The sequence below is a fragment of the Phasianus colchicus genome, chromosome 9 (genome assembly GCF_987193195.1).
Source record: "Phasianus colchicus chromosome 9, bPhaCol1.hap1.1, whole genome shotgun sequence".
In the NCBI taxonomy this organism is placed as follows: Eukaryota; Metazoa; Chordata; class Aves; order Galliformes; family Phasianidae; genus Phasianus; species Phasianus colchicus.
The window spans coordinates 14,347,367-14,362,025 of NC_143444.1; the positions used below are offsets into that span (position 1 = coordinate 14,347,367).

Below are 14,659 nucleotides of genomic sequence, written 5' to 3' on the forward strand. Positions count from 1 at the left end.
GTAATATCTTTTCCATCGTGCACATAATAAACTTGGCCTCCACCATACAGGTAATTTTAGCACAGTGTTACTCCTAGTCTTTCTATTAGAGTGGTTCACAAGTAGTTGTGTTAAGCATAAAGCATTTTCAAAGGCAACCTAGAAAGTGACTGGATATTTTTTCTTTTACTTAGTGTAACATCAGCTTAGGCAGAGTTCTATGGACACTGCTGCTGGAGCACAGCAAGTTCCACACTGATACGCAAAGGAACTTCTTCACAGTGAGGGTGATGGAGCACTGGAACAGGCTGCCCAGAAAGGTTGTGGACTCTCCTTCTCTAGAGACATTCAAGACACTCCTGGATGCTTTCCTATATAGCCTTTGCAAGGGGGCTGGACTTGATGATGCCTAAAGGTCCCTTCCAGCCCCTATGATTCTGTGATTCTGCTAGCCTTGCAGCAGTGATGTATAAACACACAGTCTTGGCATCACAACACTGTTTTAATGCAATAGTTAGCCCTATCTTTCCCAAGAACATTTATCAAACCTCTAAATACTCTCTGTAACATTAGCTGTACAAAATTGAGGTCAAAAAGGTTCTTTAAACAACAAAATTGGATACTGGATCTGCAGAGCCAATTTCCCCCCCCCTGCTCCCTACTTCAGTCAGGGCAAGGGAGAGTTCCCACAGCACGAACAGTGCCCGTTCTGTTACACGTCCTGTTCAGACCACAGAATAAAAGCACAAAGATCCACTTTTCACAAGAGGTCAACTGTAGCAACTGTATCTTTATTACAGGAGGTTACACAGGTTGGAAAAGCCCACAGTCTCTGTGATATACAGCCCACAGTCTCTGTGATATACAGGTTAAGAATTCCTCCGTAGGCAAATACCTTTCCTTACAGAAACCATAAAGCACAGATTTCAGCACAGCTTGCTAAAACAATGCTGCAGGCTGTGTGTCCCACAAGCAGGATGCAAGCCAAAGCCTTCACAAACAACGTAGGTGAGTTTTAAACAGATCCACTCAGAACTGAGTTCTAAATCTATGATACAAGCCTTGCTCCCATTTCACAGATAGACACCAAAGGCTGGCCTAATTACATACAGGAAGATTGTGGCAAAAGTGATGAAAAGACCCATTTCCTATCCATCACAACAGTACAGGAGCATTACCAGCCTTGAAGCAACTTGCCTGCTACTAGAACTCCATCCTGCAGATCAACTCTGAATCATGATAAATTGAGAGGAAACAAACAAAACTCAAATTCCAGTTCCTGTGACTGAAAAATAATTATGAACGTTTTGTTTACACAACAGTTCAGTAGTTATTAAGTTGCACAATGCAGCAATACAAGCTAAATGCATGTTCAGTCTCCAACTCTGGCTGCTCATACTCATCACTTCAGTGCAACATCATCTTAGTTATACTGACATATTTTTTCTTGAATTCCATTACACATCAAGTTACATTAAAAAATGCTGCCAAAGGCTGTCTGGTTGTCTTCAAAACTCAATCAATTCCCTTGATGTATATTTCCCTCTCTTGTGCCAGTTTTAAGCATGTAGGATCATACTGCGAGTAGAACACAGCTTTAAAAAAATATGTTTTTATATTGAGAGCATTTCGAAGCATCTGTTAAAAGCAGCTGCTTGTGAACAGATGGGCAGACAGAGCTGTAAAAGCAACTTGGTACAGAAACAACCCCTTAAGGCAATATTGTCACCATACACTACACTGTGAAGATGTGACCAGAATTACCAGCAACTCAGCTGAATACATAATGGCAGTCACACTGTGTACAATCTTAAAATGAACACTCTGGAAGTAGCATGAGCAAACCGTAAATTCTAAATAGGTTGTCCTCCCTGTAGTTATAAAGGCACAGTTTCCTAAACTTGGATACTTTGGGGACTTCCACACTGGAGAGGATAATGGTTCCCTACAAATAAGAACAAACCATCTTATGTGAATAAAATGACACTGATTTACAGTAGCTCAGGGTCTACTACCCTGGGTTCAGTGTTCAACATTTGCAGAGCCGACAAGCAATACCTTTTCTCCAAACAATGTACATTACTTCTTGAGACAAAACGATCTTTTGGACAAGGGCTTCCCACTGAAATGTATTTAAACAGTGGCATCTTCCCAAGGCTTCTTGTGTTCAGGTGGGAACCTCTATACACTTTTGTGCATATGCATATGGAATGCATACAAACATTTACATTTTCTTTCAGTAAGCTAAATAAAAAGATTCACCCTAAATTTATCAAAAATAGACTTAATGTGCTAGTAGAAAAAAAATACAAATAACACATTGCAATAAATCATGAAACAGAAGTCTGAGGGCTTATTTTTGCACTTAGAATTGCACGTGAAACTTGTTACTAAGAAGAGCAAAATCTAACAAAAGGGAGTGCACATTTGTGCAAATTTAGATTTGTTCCCGCTCTCACATCTGCACCAAAATGCCTGATTCAATTGCAATTTCCTATAAAAATGCTGTATGTTATGAAGACTACTTTGGGACTTTCAACATAAAAATGTGTTGTCATTTCTTTTTCTATACATCTTTTATTGCAGTCTTATCTGATCAACAGGGTGTGGTGCGACCAACATCCTCACCAACGGCAACCACTTTCAAACCATGAAAACACATCTCTGAACTGTTTCAGATAACAACAAGCCCAGAGACATCTTTATCTGTGCAAAAAGAATGCAGTTCATAATGTGAAATAGATGTCTTGCTAAGTAAATCATTTACTTAGTAAAAACTTTAATGCAACTTGCACTTACATGCCCTTCCATATGATTTTACCAGCGTGAATATTTGTAAAATAAATATTCATTGAACTGGAACATAAGTCATCGTGAGTTGTTCATCATGGGATGATATCAACAGATATAAAATTATTTTTCAGTAAAATGAAAGTAGAATACCATCTAGGAATTGGTGTACTAGAAATCTGTGCCACCTACACAAAAATGTATTTGGTTTACTTACCGCCCACCCATACCTTTAAGAACTGATAGATAATGGAGAAGGAAAAAATGAAGACTGCACCGGTCTGTGCCCAGAAAGGAAAAGGACATGAACATTATTAAGGATGACTAGATTTCTTCTCTCACTTGGAATTAGGTAGAACAACTTTTTTCTCAGTTACGCTTCAATGCTAGGCTAAACAGTTTCTGCTACTTTATGGCACTTTCTTAAAATCATACGCAAATACTACTAAAACAAATTAACAGAATAATTATTTTCAAGAGTGTCTGTTTAACACAGACGTATTAGAACATTAAGGAATTTCTGATGCAAGCATGAATATCTCAGTAAGCAAAAGCTTTCACTGCTTAAACTATGCAGATAAAGAAAAATCAACTTTTAGGAAAATGGCATTCCCAATTACATTCAAAAACTAGCTAGAGATCCATATTCTTCCCAGTATTTTTAGATGAAGGGACAAGTAATCATGTGCATATGTGTACAAAAAGTTTTCAAGATGATGGGCTAACCACAATGCCAAACTCAAGGTCATTAAAGAGACTGCATATGGAAAGGGTTATTTTGCAAGAAACAGACCAATTACCAGTGAGCATACATAATGACTATTCATGATGTCAAAGCAGTTTGCCCACACTGCTTTCATCTGCTGGCAGACAAATGATGCCTATACAGGAATGCTGCAGTTGTCAAGGGAATGTTTGACTCAATGTATGTATCTTGGAATGGGTTCTGTAGGCAGTCTGGCCTCTGTCCTGAGGAATCAGAGAGGATAATTCCACAAAATGATAATGTACGAGACCACAAAAATTCAAACCATAGCCTTGTCATTACAAGAATCCTAGCTGACTTCAGCTGTTACAACAGGAAGACCCAGTTATTACACACAAATGCCTCACTGATCAAAATAAGGTTTTATTCTGTATTTTTCCTCAGCACTGCTACCTCATAGGTCTTAAAAGAAAAGATCTATGAGGTCTGTTGAACAAAGACATGTCTAGAATTCTCTGCATCTCAGTACTGGACAACAAATACAGACTTGATTATTCTCACTGTGACTTTATGACACACAATGACAGTTGACTGCCTCCTGTGAAACTGCTACAATCAAACTGGAGCAGGTTAACAAATCACCATACTTAAAACACATATACATATAAAATAGATATTAATAATATGTTACATTTCCAGCCTTAATAGCACTGAAATAAAGTAATTCTTGACATTGAAGTTATAGAGTCCTTAATCCTCCGTTAGTAGAAATCCATTTTAACAGCAAGATCTTTCCTACTGTGGATAAACTGCTAGCAGTTTGGTCTTACCACTAGTTTTAAATAAATCTATTTAGCACTGATAGAGCCTTTATTCTGTACCATCAGATACACGCAGCAATTCAAAAAAACAGTAAAGAAAATGATAAGTATTATCCCACAATCATTTGTTCCTAATTGTCAGAGTAAAGAAGCTGCAACAATTGTTCAGTGGAACTTGCTGCCACTCCTCAGGATTAACAAGCCCAGGTGCAGAGTTCGAACCCCCTACTTACTCTAAAGCTACTACTAAGCTACTACTTACACTAAGGGACAGCACAATTCTCACAGCACAATTCTTAACCTGAACATGAATACCTCATGAATCAGGCACTGTTATAACTCATTAACATAATGACTAACAGTTCTAATACATTTCCCATATGGTTCAAGGAAATGCATGTAGAATTAACAAATTTTGGTTCTTGATATACAATGATAAAAAAGCTATCCATTTGTATGTCATTCAAAATGTGTACCCACTTTTACTGACCAGGACTGGAGCACATCCTTCCCTAGGTTGTTATGAGAAAACAGCAAATTTAATTACCAAAATCTGGTTATACAACATAATATTTAAAAAATATATAGCTAACTAAAAGCATAACTTTGCCTTGTTTGTAGGAAAGAAATGCTAGAGATAAGAAATGTATAAAATATAGGATAACAAGGGAGAGATGCCGTTAGGACCATTAACATAAGAAACATAAGAAACATACTGAAGGATTTAGTTAGGAGAAAATGAGCAATGCTGGGTCTGCCACAGGCTCTATAGCTCAGACAAACAAAAAAAACAACACAGGATTGACCACACTTCAGATTCAACCCAGAGGGACTTAAAAACCTGAAGTTGGTAAAACTTGCATCTGTCGTAGTCTCCTTACAAAAAACTCATGAAAATCACCTGGGACTCTGGGAAAATTTATTTACCCTGAAGTGAGATTGTGAGACAATTTCTCAGTTGCATTAGGAAGTTGGACACTGGATTCAAGCACAATGGAGAGAGCGCTAAAAACTTTCTTCCTAGTGTGTCTCTGAGACCCCAGCCTTGAGGCAGCAACTGGACTTCATTTAGTTTGCCAGAACACTGGATCCAAGGAGCACTTGCCAAAACTGCAGTATGGTAACCAACCATCTAGAAAGTACAACCAGACAAATACTGACAAACACTATTCAGATTCTTTCCTATTTTAAGTTGTTCATATTTCCAGTTAAAAATAAAATCAGAACAGGTGATTCTTTTTAAAGAATGTTAACCATCAATTACTTTTGATGAAATACAAGAAGGTTCTTAAAAACATGGATAATGTCAAGCCACAGTGGGGACTTCTGAAAGAAAGCAAAGGAGATCTCTCTCTTCTGTCACCTAAACCCATTGCTTTCTAGTTATTAGAAGCTTCTGATGTTACAGAAAACCTCAAGCTTTCCTTAAGAAAACACAGAGAAAGCACTACAAAGCATTAAAAGATTATGAAAAAGTAAAGTTAAGGATGCCTGTATGTTTCAGTGAAAGCACATGTATCAGTTTACATATCCATTTTCATTTGCACACTGCATTCAAATAACAACAAACCTGTTATTTCTTCTTCAGCCAGAAGTACTTGAGAATTTTCTGAAGTTGGACTTGTTCTAATCTGAGGAGTTTTGCTTAACTTTTCATTCAAGTTTTCTTCTCCCTAAAATATTTATTCAAATAATATCGAAAAATCTTTTAGATTTTTTTTAACATCTCACACAGAGACCTTTTTCATCCAAGGACTGGGTTTTAGCACATGCTGACCCAGACAGATGCACAGACTCAAGAACTGTACTCTCTCCTAAACTGGCTGAGAAGATATTTCAGTCCAAAAGGCCTACGAGTTCTGTTGCCTGGGTCTCTGCTACTACTTGGTGACTCTAAGACAAACGTGATGGAATCCATCTTTGCTTACACAACCTAAAAAAACTCATACCTATAAATATAAATGCATTTGATCATTGTGACCAATATAAAACATATTGTAACTCAAAAACAAAACAAAACACAAAAAACAACCCAACCTGCAAAGACTTTTACAGACTCAGGTACTAATAACTTATTTACCCGCCTGCTAGAGTAACGGGTGATGGTGATATAATAAAAGACTATTAATAATTTATATTACTTTAAAATCTGGTTTGCCTCAGGTGAGTGGAATTTTGTAGAATAAAGATCAACCTGGATTTAAATAGAGGTTGAAAGAATGAGATTTTCAAATATCTGCTATCAAAGTATCTGTGAATATAAAGAAGTCATTACAGAAAATCTTGTTACCTCAGCTGGACCAAAGACTTTGGTCAATATTGAGATTTTTTCCTAATCTTACCAGTGTCTTGCAGATATGCATTATGAATCCCATAAAACAAACCAGTTTTTCCACAGAGAATTATGTTCAATGTCATTGCATTTTCAGAAACTCCTCAGTGTAGATACAACTAGTTGCTAAACCCAAAAGCAAGTTGAATAACTTCAATCTTACCTTTGTGAACGGATTGAGGAATATTATTCATTTTTAAATAAACAATCCTTACACCTGAAGTTTTTATTTTATACTGTTGCTTTGCTTCAAGCCAGCCCTCAGTAAACATGCTCTAAAAAAACAGTATTGCGAACAGGAACCAATGACTACCTGCACCAAAGCTGCACTCAGTGAAAATGAAAAACTCATCCTTTAGCCTAAAACTCTTTTTTTCCCCTCAAGTAAGGACTTTGACCAAATCACATATTCAATTTGTACTGAGGCTAACATGTTACTCACATAACACATAGCAAGTCACAAAGATATGCAGTAATCGTTCAATCTTCAACTGTAAGTCTAGTGGTTAACCATGCAAACAAGTTATTTAACATTTTCCTCAGGAATCATTGCATTTCCATCCCCAGGTGGTTAACTTTTGCATATCATTTCAGTAATAGTTTCTGGTTATGGTCAGAACATGCAGAGTCTGCACCCCTTAACGCAGAACCGTGTAGGCTAACGTTCAAAGGCACTTGATTCAATCAGACTAACAAATCACCTACAGGTGAGGGCAAATTCACCTAAGGTAAAGTAGATGATCAGAGCTGGAATACTTAGGCTAAATTGAGTGAATCATGAGCCTACAGAATGCTTAAATTAAGAAAACGGTCGTGCAAAGTGACAAAGAAATGTAACTGCAAAATAAATAAATAAATACAACCTCAGTATCTATAAAGAAATACCATGCATAGGAACAAAAAATAAAAAAGAATTTAGTGATAGTATTTCCAGTGTCCTACTGAAGATCACTGAATAGCTCAAAATCTTTTTCATTAGAAAGACATTAAATAAAAAAATCACATATATAAGCAAAAGCAGAATAAATACAACAGGATAGGAATAATAACAGCAAGTGAAAATATAACCTAGTTGCAGCAAATCAGGATGGCATACCCAGGCACAAATGACATGCGTTAGCCTAAACACTCATCAGAAAGCACTTTTCAGTGGAAAAGCAAAATAGCTTGCTGAATGATCCAATCCATCTTTGGACTTAAGTCACTGACGCCTTGAAACATGAGGTTGGTGGTTGGTGCAGTATTTCTTTCAAAACTAAATGTTGTAATCCCTTACACAGCAGAAAATACTTTTTGCAACTTCCCTATGCTTAATATAAAAAGCAGGAACCAAACATGTATCAAAGATAATTTACTTTTGTGTTTCCAAATGCAAACCGAAAACACTTCAAGGGTAGAACTGCAAAAAAAAGGGCTTGTTTGTTACTCAGATAAAACTGATAAAAGACATACAGCATGCAATTGCAGGCTGTATGGGCAGCACTCTACTGCTACAAGCACCGTTTCAGTATATGAGCTGGCAAATAGACAAACCAAGAACTCTTCTCGCAGTCCACATAAATTCTTTGAAGATCTAAACACGGTGGGATCACATTGCCTAAAAACTGCATGACAGAACCTTCTTTTACATTGTTTCTAAAAATACTGTTCATACTTCTGGAGCAAAATCCTCCCCTCAAACCTACATGATAAATATTGCTTGGGGCAGCCTACTCTTCCTATTGATATGAACATAAACAGAAGATTGCCATGCACCAAAAAAAAACCAACAAACATATTGACAGAAACCTCAACTTGAGAGAATAGCTCCCTCCTCTGAAAGTTTTTGAAAAAGTTAAAAACAAACAATTTACAGTTTGATATTTGTTCCTACCTATCCAGCTGGTTTTGTTGACATTTTCTGAAACACAAATAGTCCTATGAAATAGCACAGTACAAGATAAAGTGAAAAATGACATCCTAAAATAAATTTTAAAAGATCAAAACAAAATAAAACTTGGTAGTGTGATTTATACTGACAACAGAGGAGGCTACTACAAAGACATTCTGCTGTAACATATACATTTCAACATAATCTGTAGAATTTTTCAAGGATGTATGCACATCATTAATCTCACAGGCAAAATTTGGAAACGTATTACTTAAAGCAACATAAAACTCTCTTAGTTTACCAGAACACTAATGCTACAGTTTTCAAAGAAGCTCAAATATCTGACGTGTTCAAGTATCATCCAAATATGAGCACACAACTCAAATGATTTTTTTTTTAAACACCTTTCATTATAGATTTCCCAAAGCCTAAAACACATCGTAATTCCTTCTGCAAAGACAAGTTTTTAATCATTACATTACCTTTCTCATAAAGCTCCTCCATTGCTCTCCAGGTTTCAGCTCGAACCTCCCGATTGCTCTTACCTGGAATATGAGTATCAGGCCAGTGTATCAAATAAAGATCTAGAAAAGAAATGGTATCAAAGTCTTCAAAAAATGTCAAATCACATGAAACAGCACTCTCTCTCCACAGAGGCCCCTAACATACTATTATCAAAACACAACTCCATGATCACTACTAAATACATCCATTCAGTTTTAATAAATTAAATCCTGTAAGAATTTACTAGTAAATAAAAGTGGCCGAAGTTGCACTTTCACTTCAGGTTTAGGTCACTGTAACCAGAATTTCACGGTCACATTAGTATAAGCTTTCAACACACAACAGGTCCCACTTAAATTAAAGGGATTTTGGTCACTAGTTAATTAAGACTTGACTACCACGCAGTGCTACAAGTTTTGAAGTTCAGAGAAGGTAAATGCTTAGCACGCAATGTTGGCATCATCCTATGACACTTATTGTAATTTAGGTTTTTTTTTTTTTTTACAATAGTATACTTTGCAATTAGAAACATACACATTTAGGACTAGAAAGCATCTACTGAATCACAAAATATGGTCCTTCTGACTGCAAGAAGAGTTTGTTGAACTGGGGAAATGGTACCTTATCTCTGATACACAGGGTAAAATAGTCTTTCTGCCAGTCACACACTAACCACCACAGCACAGCTAGACGTGGAAGAATAGCAGAATATAGCAGTCAGCAACAGATCTGCCACTGTATTTGAGTAAACTAAGCATAGCTATTTTAAATGAGGATCCGTGTACTTCCAGTGCATGTCATAACTTTCCATAACACCTCTGGAGCAATAAGAACAATAAGCACCTCACAAACCAAACTCTACCATTTCACCTTCGTTCATACACACATTCACACTTGCACCCACACATTTTCTTTTGCTGAAGGTATTTCTTCCCCCGGGGGATTACAAGAACACAAACATTCTAATTTCAAAGGCAAGAAATTAGTTTATAATAATAATCAAAACTGCTTAATATTTCATTAATCAAGAATTGCATAGCTATCAGTGGCCGTTTTTAAGAACAGACTACATTTTTTATCTGTTGAGAATGGACATAGACTTTGCTTTGTTGTAAAGGGACAAAGAAATACTCTGAGGTCTCTTACAATCATAACCTTAATAATCCTAACTCAAAATTTTAAGTAATGATTCACGGTATCAGGATGCATTTAAGAAAATCACAATTGACTCCCGTATTTACCAGCTTTTTAAAGCATGCTTTACAGACAATCAAGTTACAGTGGTGCAGTACTAAATGAGGGCCTAAAGTTCAAATGTCAAAACACAGCTGCAGGAAAACTAATCTTCATATGAGAACAGCTTTCACACATTTAAAACAGAGTGGTTTATGACTACTTAGTGGTTGTGGCACCTACAGACAACACAGTTTCTATTAATTCAGAAGTAAAGGGACTTTTCACATTTAAAGGCCACAGAAATTAAAAGTCTATGATTCTATTCAAATTGTTAATATTATTTATATGTATATATAATGATCAGCATGAAGCAGCCTCCAAAACGTTCTGTATTAATTCATGACCTGAATTGGGTGTATTATCATCACTAGGATGCAAGAAATTATCAAGACATGGTACACCAAGTGTGCTGATACAACCAAGATTAGTCCAGTTCCAGCTGTGGATCTGTGATAGGATAAATTTGGTTGAATCTGACAGAATCAGAACAGGCACAAGGAAAAAAATTGTTTATGAACTCAGTAACCCACAAATCACATTCAAGAAGTTACTTTGGAGGTTTGATCTAAATCCCAAGGAATGTATTCTGCTGCTGCCAAACCCATAAGATCTGCTGCCATTTCTTATTGGTTTACTGTGACTGCTAGTTGGAGCACCGCATTTAGAAAACACAAGAAGCGCCCACAAAATAAAAAATATATATATCCAGTTTCTCATGGATATTTAATCTAGTGATTCAAGCAAAAATCCTGGAACACTGCTTTCCTAATACCGTTTGCCCAAAAGCATCTACCAGAAAAGTTTTGTCACAGTACTTACATGGAACACTTTCTCTTAAAAAGTAGTGACTGCCCCCTATCAGTTTCACAGATTTTTCCATTAGCACTATATTACTCTTTGGTGCAGCCTACATGGACCCTCAAGGACATGAGTGGAGCTTTCCTTGAGACAAAGACCTTCGCTGCACAGTTGGCTGCCAGGCTCCTACAGGTCTGCAGCTCCGAAGGTCTGCAAACAAAGGTGCAACTTCACAGATATGTTACCTAGAATCTTGCAAGTTCCGATTTGAATCCAGTATTCCTATGGAAATGCTGTGAATATGTATTTGGTTAATATATGAAATGAGGAAATCTTGAGTAATACTCTGCTCTGCATTCCATACTTCTACTTGAAGAAAAACTGCTGGCTTTAACAGATGCTTGAAACTAAATAATTTACTTTCCTAAATAAGCCTAGATATAAATAGCCCTGCTATTACGACAATTTTTCTTGAACAAAGAGAGCAAAGGTATCTAAGTTTAGGTCTACAAGCTTATAACTGTATTTTCCAACCAGTCTTCTGCATTCTTTTTGTTAGACTTGTGGTAAGTCTCAAAACGTTCAACAAAAAGCTCTCGGCTTTCTTTAATCACTTGAAAAGTTCACGTTTCAACATATTGCTACTTTCTGCTTGAAAACCCTTCCAGCAGTACTTGAGTCTTTTCAGACAGGAGGTATACAGAACCCTAGAGCAGGATGCTTTTTACAAACCCATGAAACACACTGTGGATTGTACCACCTGTAAGGGTCGACTTCACCAGCACACGTAGCACAGAACATAGAACTCAACTGCACCTTTTTCCACACAACCACAGAATAATTATTACACAGCCTTCTTTGTCTTCCCATCCCGCTTGTAAAGGTCACCATCCTCGCTGACAGATCCACAAATTTCACACAAAATATTCCCTAACTCACCACAGTTTATAAATTGTTAACTTGAAACAAACTGAAGTCATTATTAATTTAGCTCACTATGTCTGACTAACTGGTCAGTCAGGAAGAACTTTATAAATTACTGAAACATTAGTGGAAGAAAGGAAAGGAAGAAAAGGAGAGAAAATAGACAAGTGGGAACAAAAAATGAATAGTTCTGGACAGTGGGGCATATTGTGCAGGCACCTATAACTACTCCTCAATTTGTCTTAGTAATGTGAGCAAAAGAAGACACAGAGCGAACACAGAATGAAGTTCTGTTTATGCCAGACAAAGGATTCTCTCGTTTGATGACAATATTAGTGCACTTCTTGCTCCCACATTTCTCTCCCTTCAGTTTCTGCTGAACATCCATGTCCAAACTGAGTTTTTGCATGAGCACAGACTTTAATCAGTCTACTTACTACCTGAGAAAATAAAAGCAAATTACAGTACTGAGTGAAATCACTGAGAAAGATTTCCTGGAAGTGAGTCAAATTTTCCTCTCATTGGCATTCAGCACCAGTGTCACAGCAAGCAGAGGAAAAAAGAAAGCAAACAAAACAAGTAGAAAGAAGAGAGAGAGAAACATGCTATTTCTTAATTTTGAGGACAGAGCTGGGGATTGAAACTTTGACCATGAAAATCCTTTTGTAGCAACCTGTATTTGAACAAGACTGAGAAACAGATATTAATTCATTCTACTTCATTCTGTGGTTGTGCAGGAAGCTCAGGAATACATTTCCACAAGGAATGGAGACAAAGATCTGCATATAAATATACAGATCTTTAACAGATAAAGGTTTGGTCCTTCATCTCGCAAAGTATCAAGCCAAATAGCCAGTGAATATAAGTGCATAGTGTAAAGCAAAAGAAGGAAGTATGTGTTTTCAGGATACTAACAGGTAATAGTTGATCAATTAATCCTTGTCAGCATAAACACTCTCTCCAACAATGTCATTAGTTTAGATAATTACTTTAAATTCACCTTCCTCCATTTTCTTCCCATTGTTCTACCTAGCTAGGAAGAACTAAAAGCATTTTGAAATATATAACTTACTTTTTATCAAGTACCACCACTCCTGGGATCCGTTACATAAAAATATGCCACTAATTTATTTACTGAATACCCAAATTAACAATGAAATGTACTTTTACAAAAAAAACTGTACCTTTTTCCATTTTAAAAGATGTGCAACACGGAAAAATTCTGTACTCTCGGTTGTATGTACACAAATTTCCTCGAGAATAGAAGAAATTTGTGAATGTGTAAATAAGGGCAGAGTTTGGCTCTTATGATCTATCTGCAACATAACATTTTTTCCAGAATTCATTCATCTTTTTCATCTTTACTCACATGGCAGGTATAGCAAATAAGCTGTATCAAAAATGCATACCAAGATATTCAACACCAAGCCTTTCACATGACTCCAAGCAGGCTTTTTTTTGTGTTTTCATAGCCATAATCACTGTGCCACAGTTTGGTAGTTATCCAGAGGTCCTCCCGCTTCACACCACTTTCTTTGATAGCTTTTTGAAGGAGAGATTCACAGCCATATCTTTTTGCTGTGTCAATATGACGAATGCCACACTGTCGTAATGCATGGACCACAGCATCACGGGAATAGCCACCTTGATGGGAAGTACCTAAAGGAAGTCAGAAGTGAAAGATGAGCAACATATTTCATACATTATTTTGTTTTATAAATATTGCTTCAGAATGTTGTTATCGAATTGTCACTTCACAACAGTAAAGAAATGGGAACTGATGAGCAGTGTGCCATACAGATCTCTAGGATGGGAAAACACATAGGATGCTACAATGCTGATGCTAGTCAGAAGTAATTCTGACAAAATCAAAGATCAACAGTAAAGAAGTGGGGTCATGGACTAGGATGAAGACCATAAAAGAAAACAGACACTTTATGGAAATTCCATATGGGACATTTAGTTTTCAAACAGGAGCACAAGACTTTCAGACAAAAATATTAACAATTTGAAAATTATATATATATAACCTGAAAACAATTCACTTTGCAGAAAGCATATCTTGAAACATTTACTCTGTTGACCTCCTGATAACTTCAAGTTATTACTGCATTGTACAACCCCAGGCTGGGCCATACTGCAGGTGCAATTCATATAATGTCCAACTCAGAAATACCCAAAACAATGGAATATTACACAAGAGTCAGAATGGCTATACAGGGAGTCTTGGTAACAAAGTACTGTAACTCTCATTGTGTAGGTATTCACTGGATGTACAAAAAAGTGTATTTTACTTGTCAAGGGGACGGAAGGAGGAGGAGACTCAGCAGGAAAAGCAGTCAGCAGGAGGACTGCCAGATAAAGAATTGGTTGAGAGCATAGAGGATGGTATTTCTCCTTACCCTTTCCTGTTAGTTGTTTTTCTTGCCATGAGCCCCTCACCCACTCACCTCTACTCAGACTTCTCACAAACAGTATTTTCTACAGTTTGCTTGAGGAAACGCTCAGTCAGCCTAAGTCACTGACTAAAGCAAGCTTCTAAGATGATGACTTGTATTTAAAGGCCCAAATTCCAGAAGCAGCAACAAGCACGCAGAAGGTTACGGCATGAACTTCAGGAGGGCCCTGTGCAGTTGTGATGGATAACAGCACCAAGCTCTTGAGCCTCTGCTGAATTTAATACATACAGGAATCCAGGT

At 36.9% G+C, this 14,659-nt stretch overlaps 1 protein-coding gene across 1 annotated transcript in view; it reads right to left on the reverse strand.

Annotated features, from left to right (window-relative positions):
* The window catches only part of LOC116243534 (putative oxidoreductase ZK1290.5), a 41,616-nt gene that overhangs the window by 16,703 nt on the left and 10,254 nt on the right, over window positions 1-14,659 (reverse strand). Inside the window, 3 exon segments of the mRNA XM_031614804.2 lie at window positions 8,981-9,082; window positions 13,370-13,418; window positions 13,420-13,619. Of these exon segments, the coding sequence (XP_031470664.2) occupies window positions 8,981-9,082; window positions 13,370-13,418; window positions 13,420-13,619 (351 nt within the window).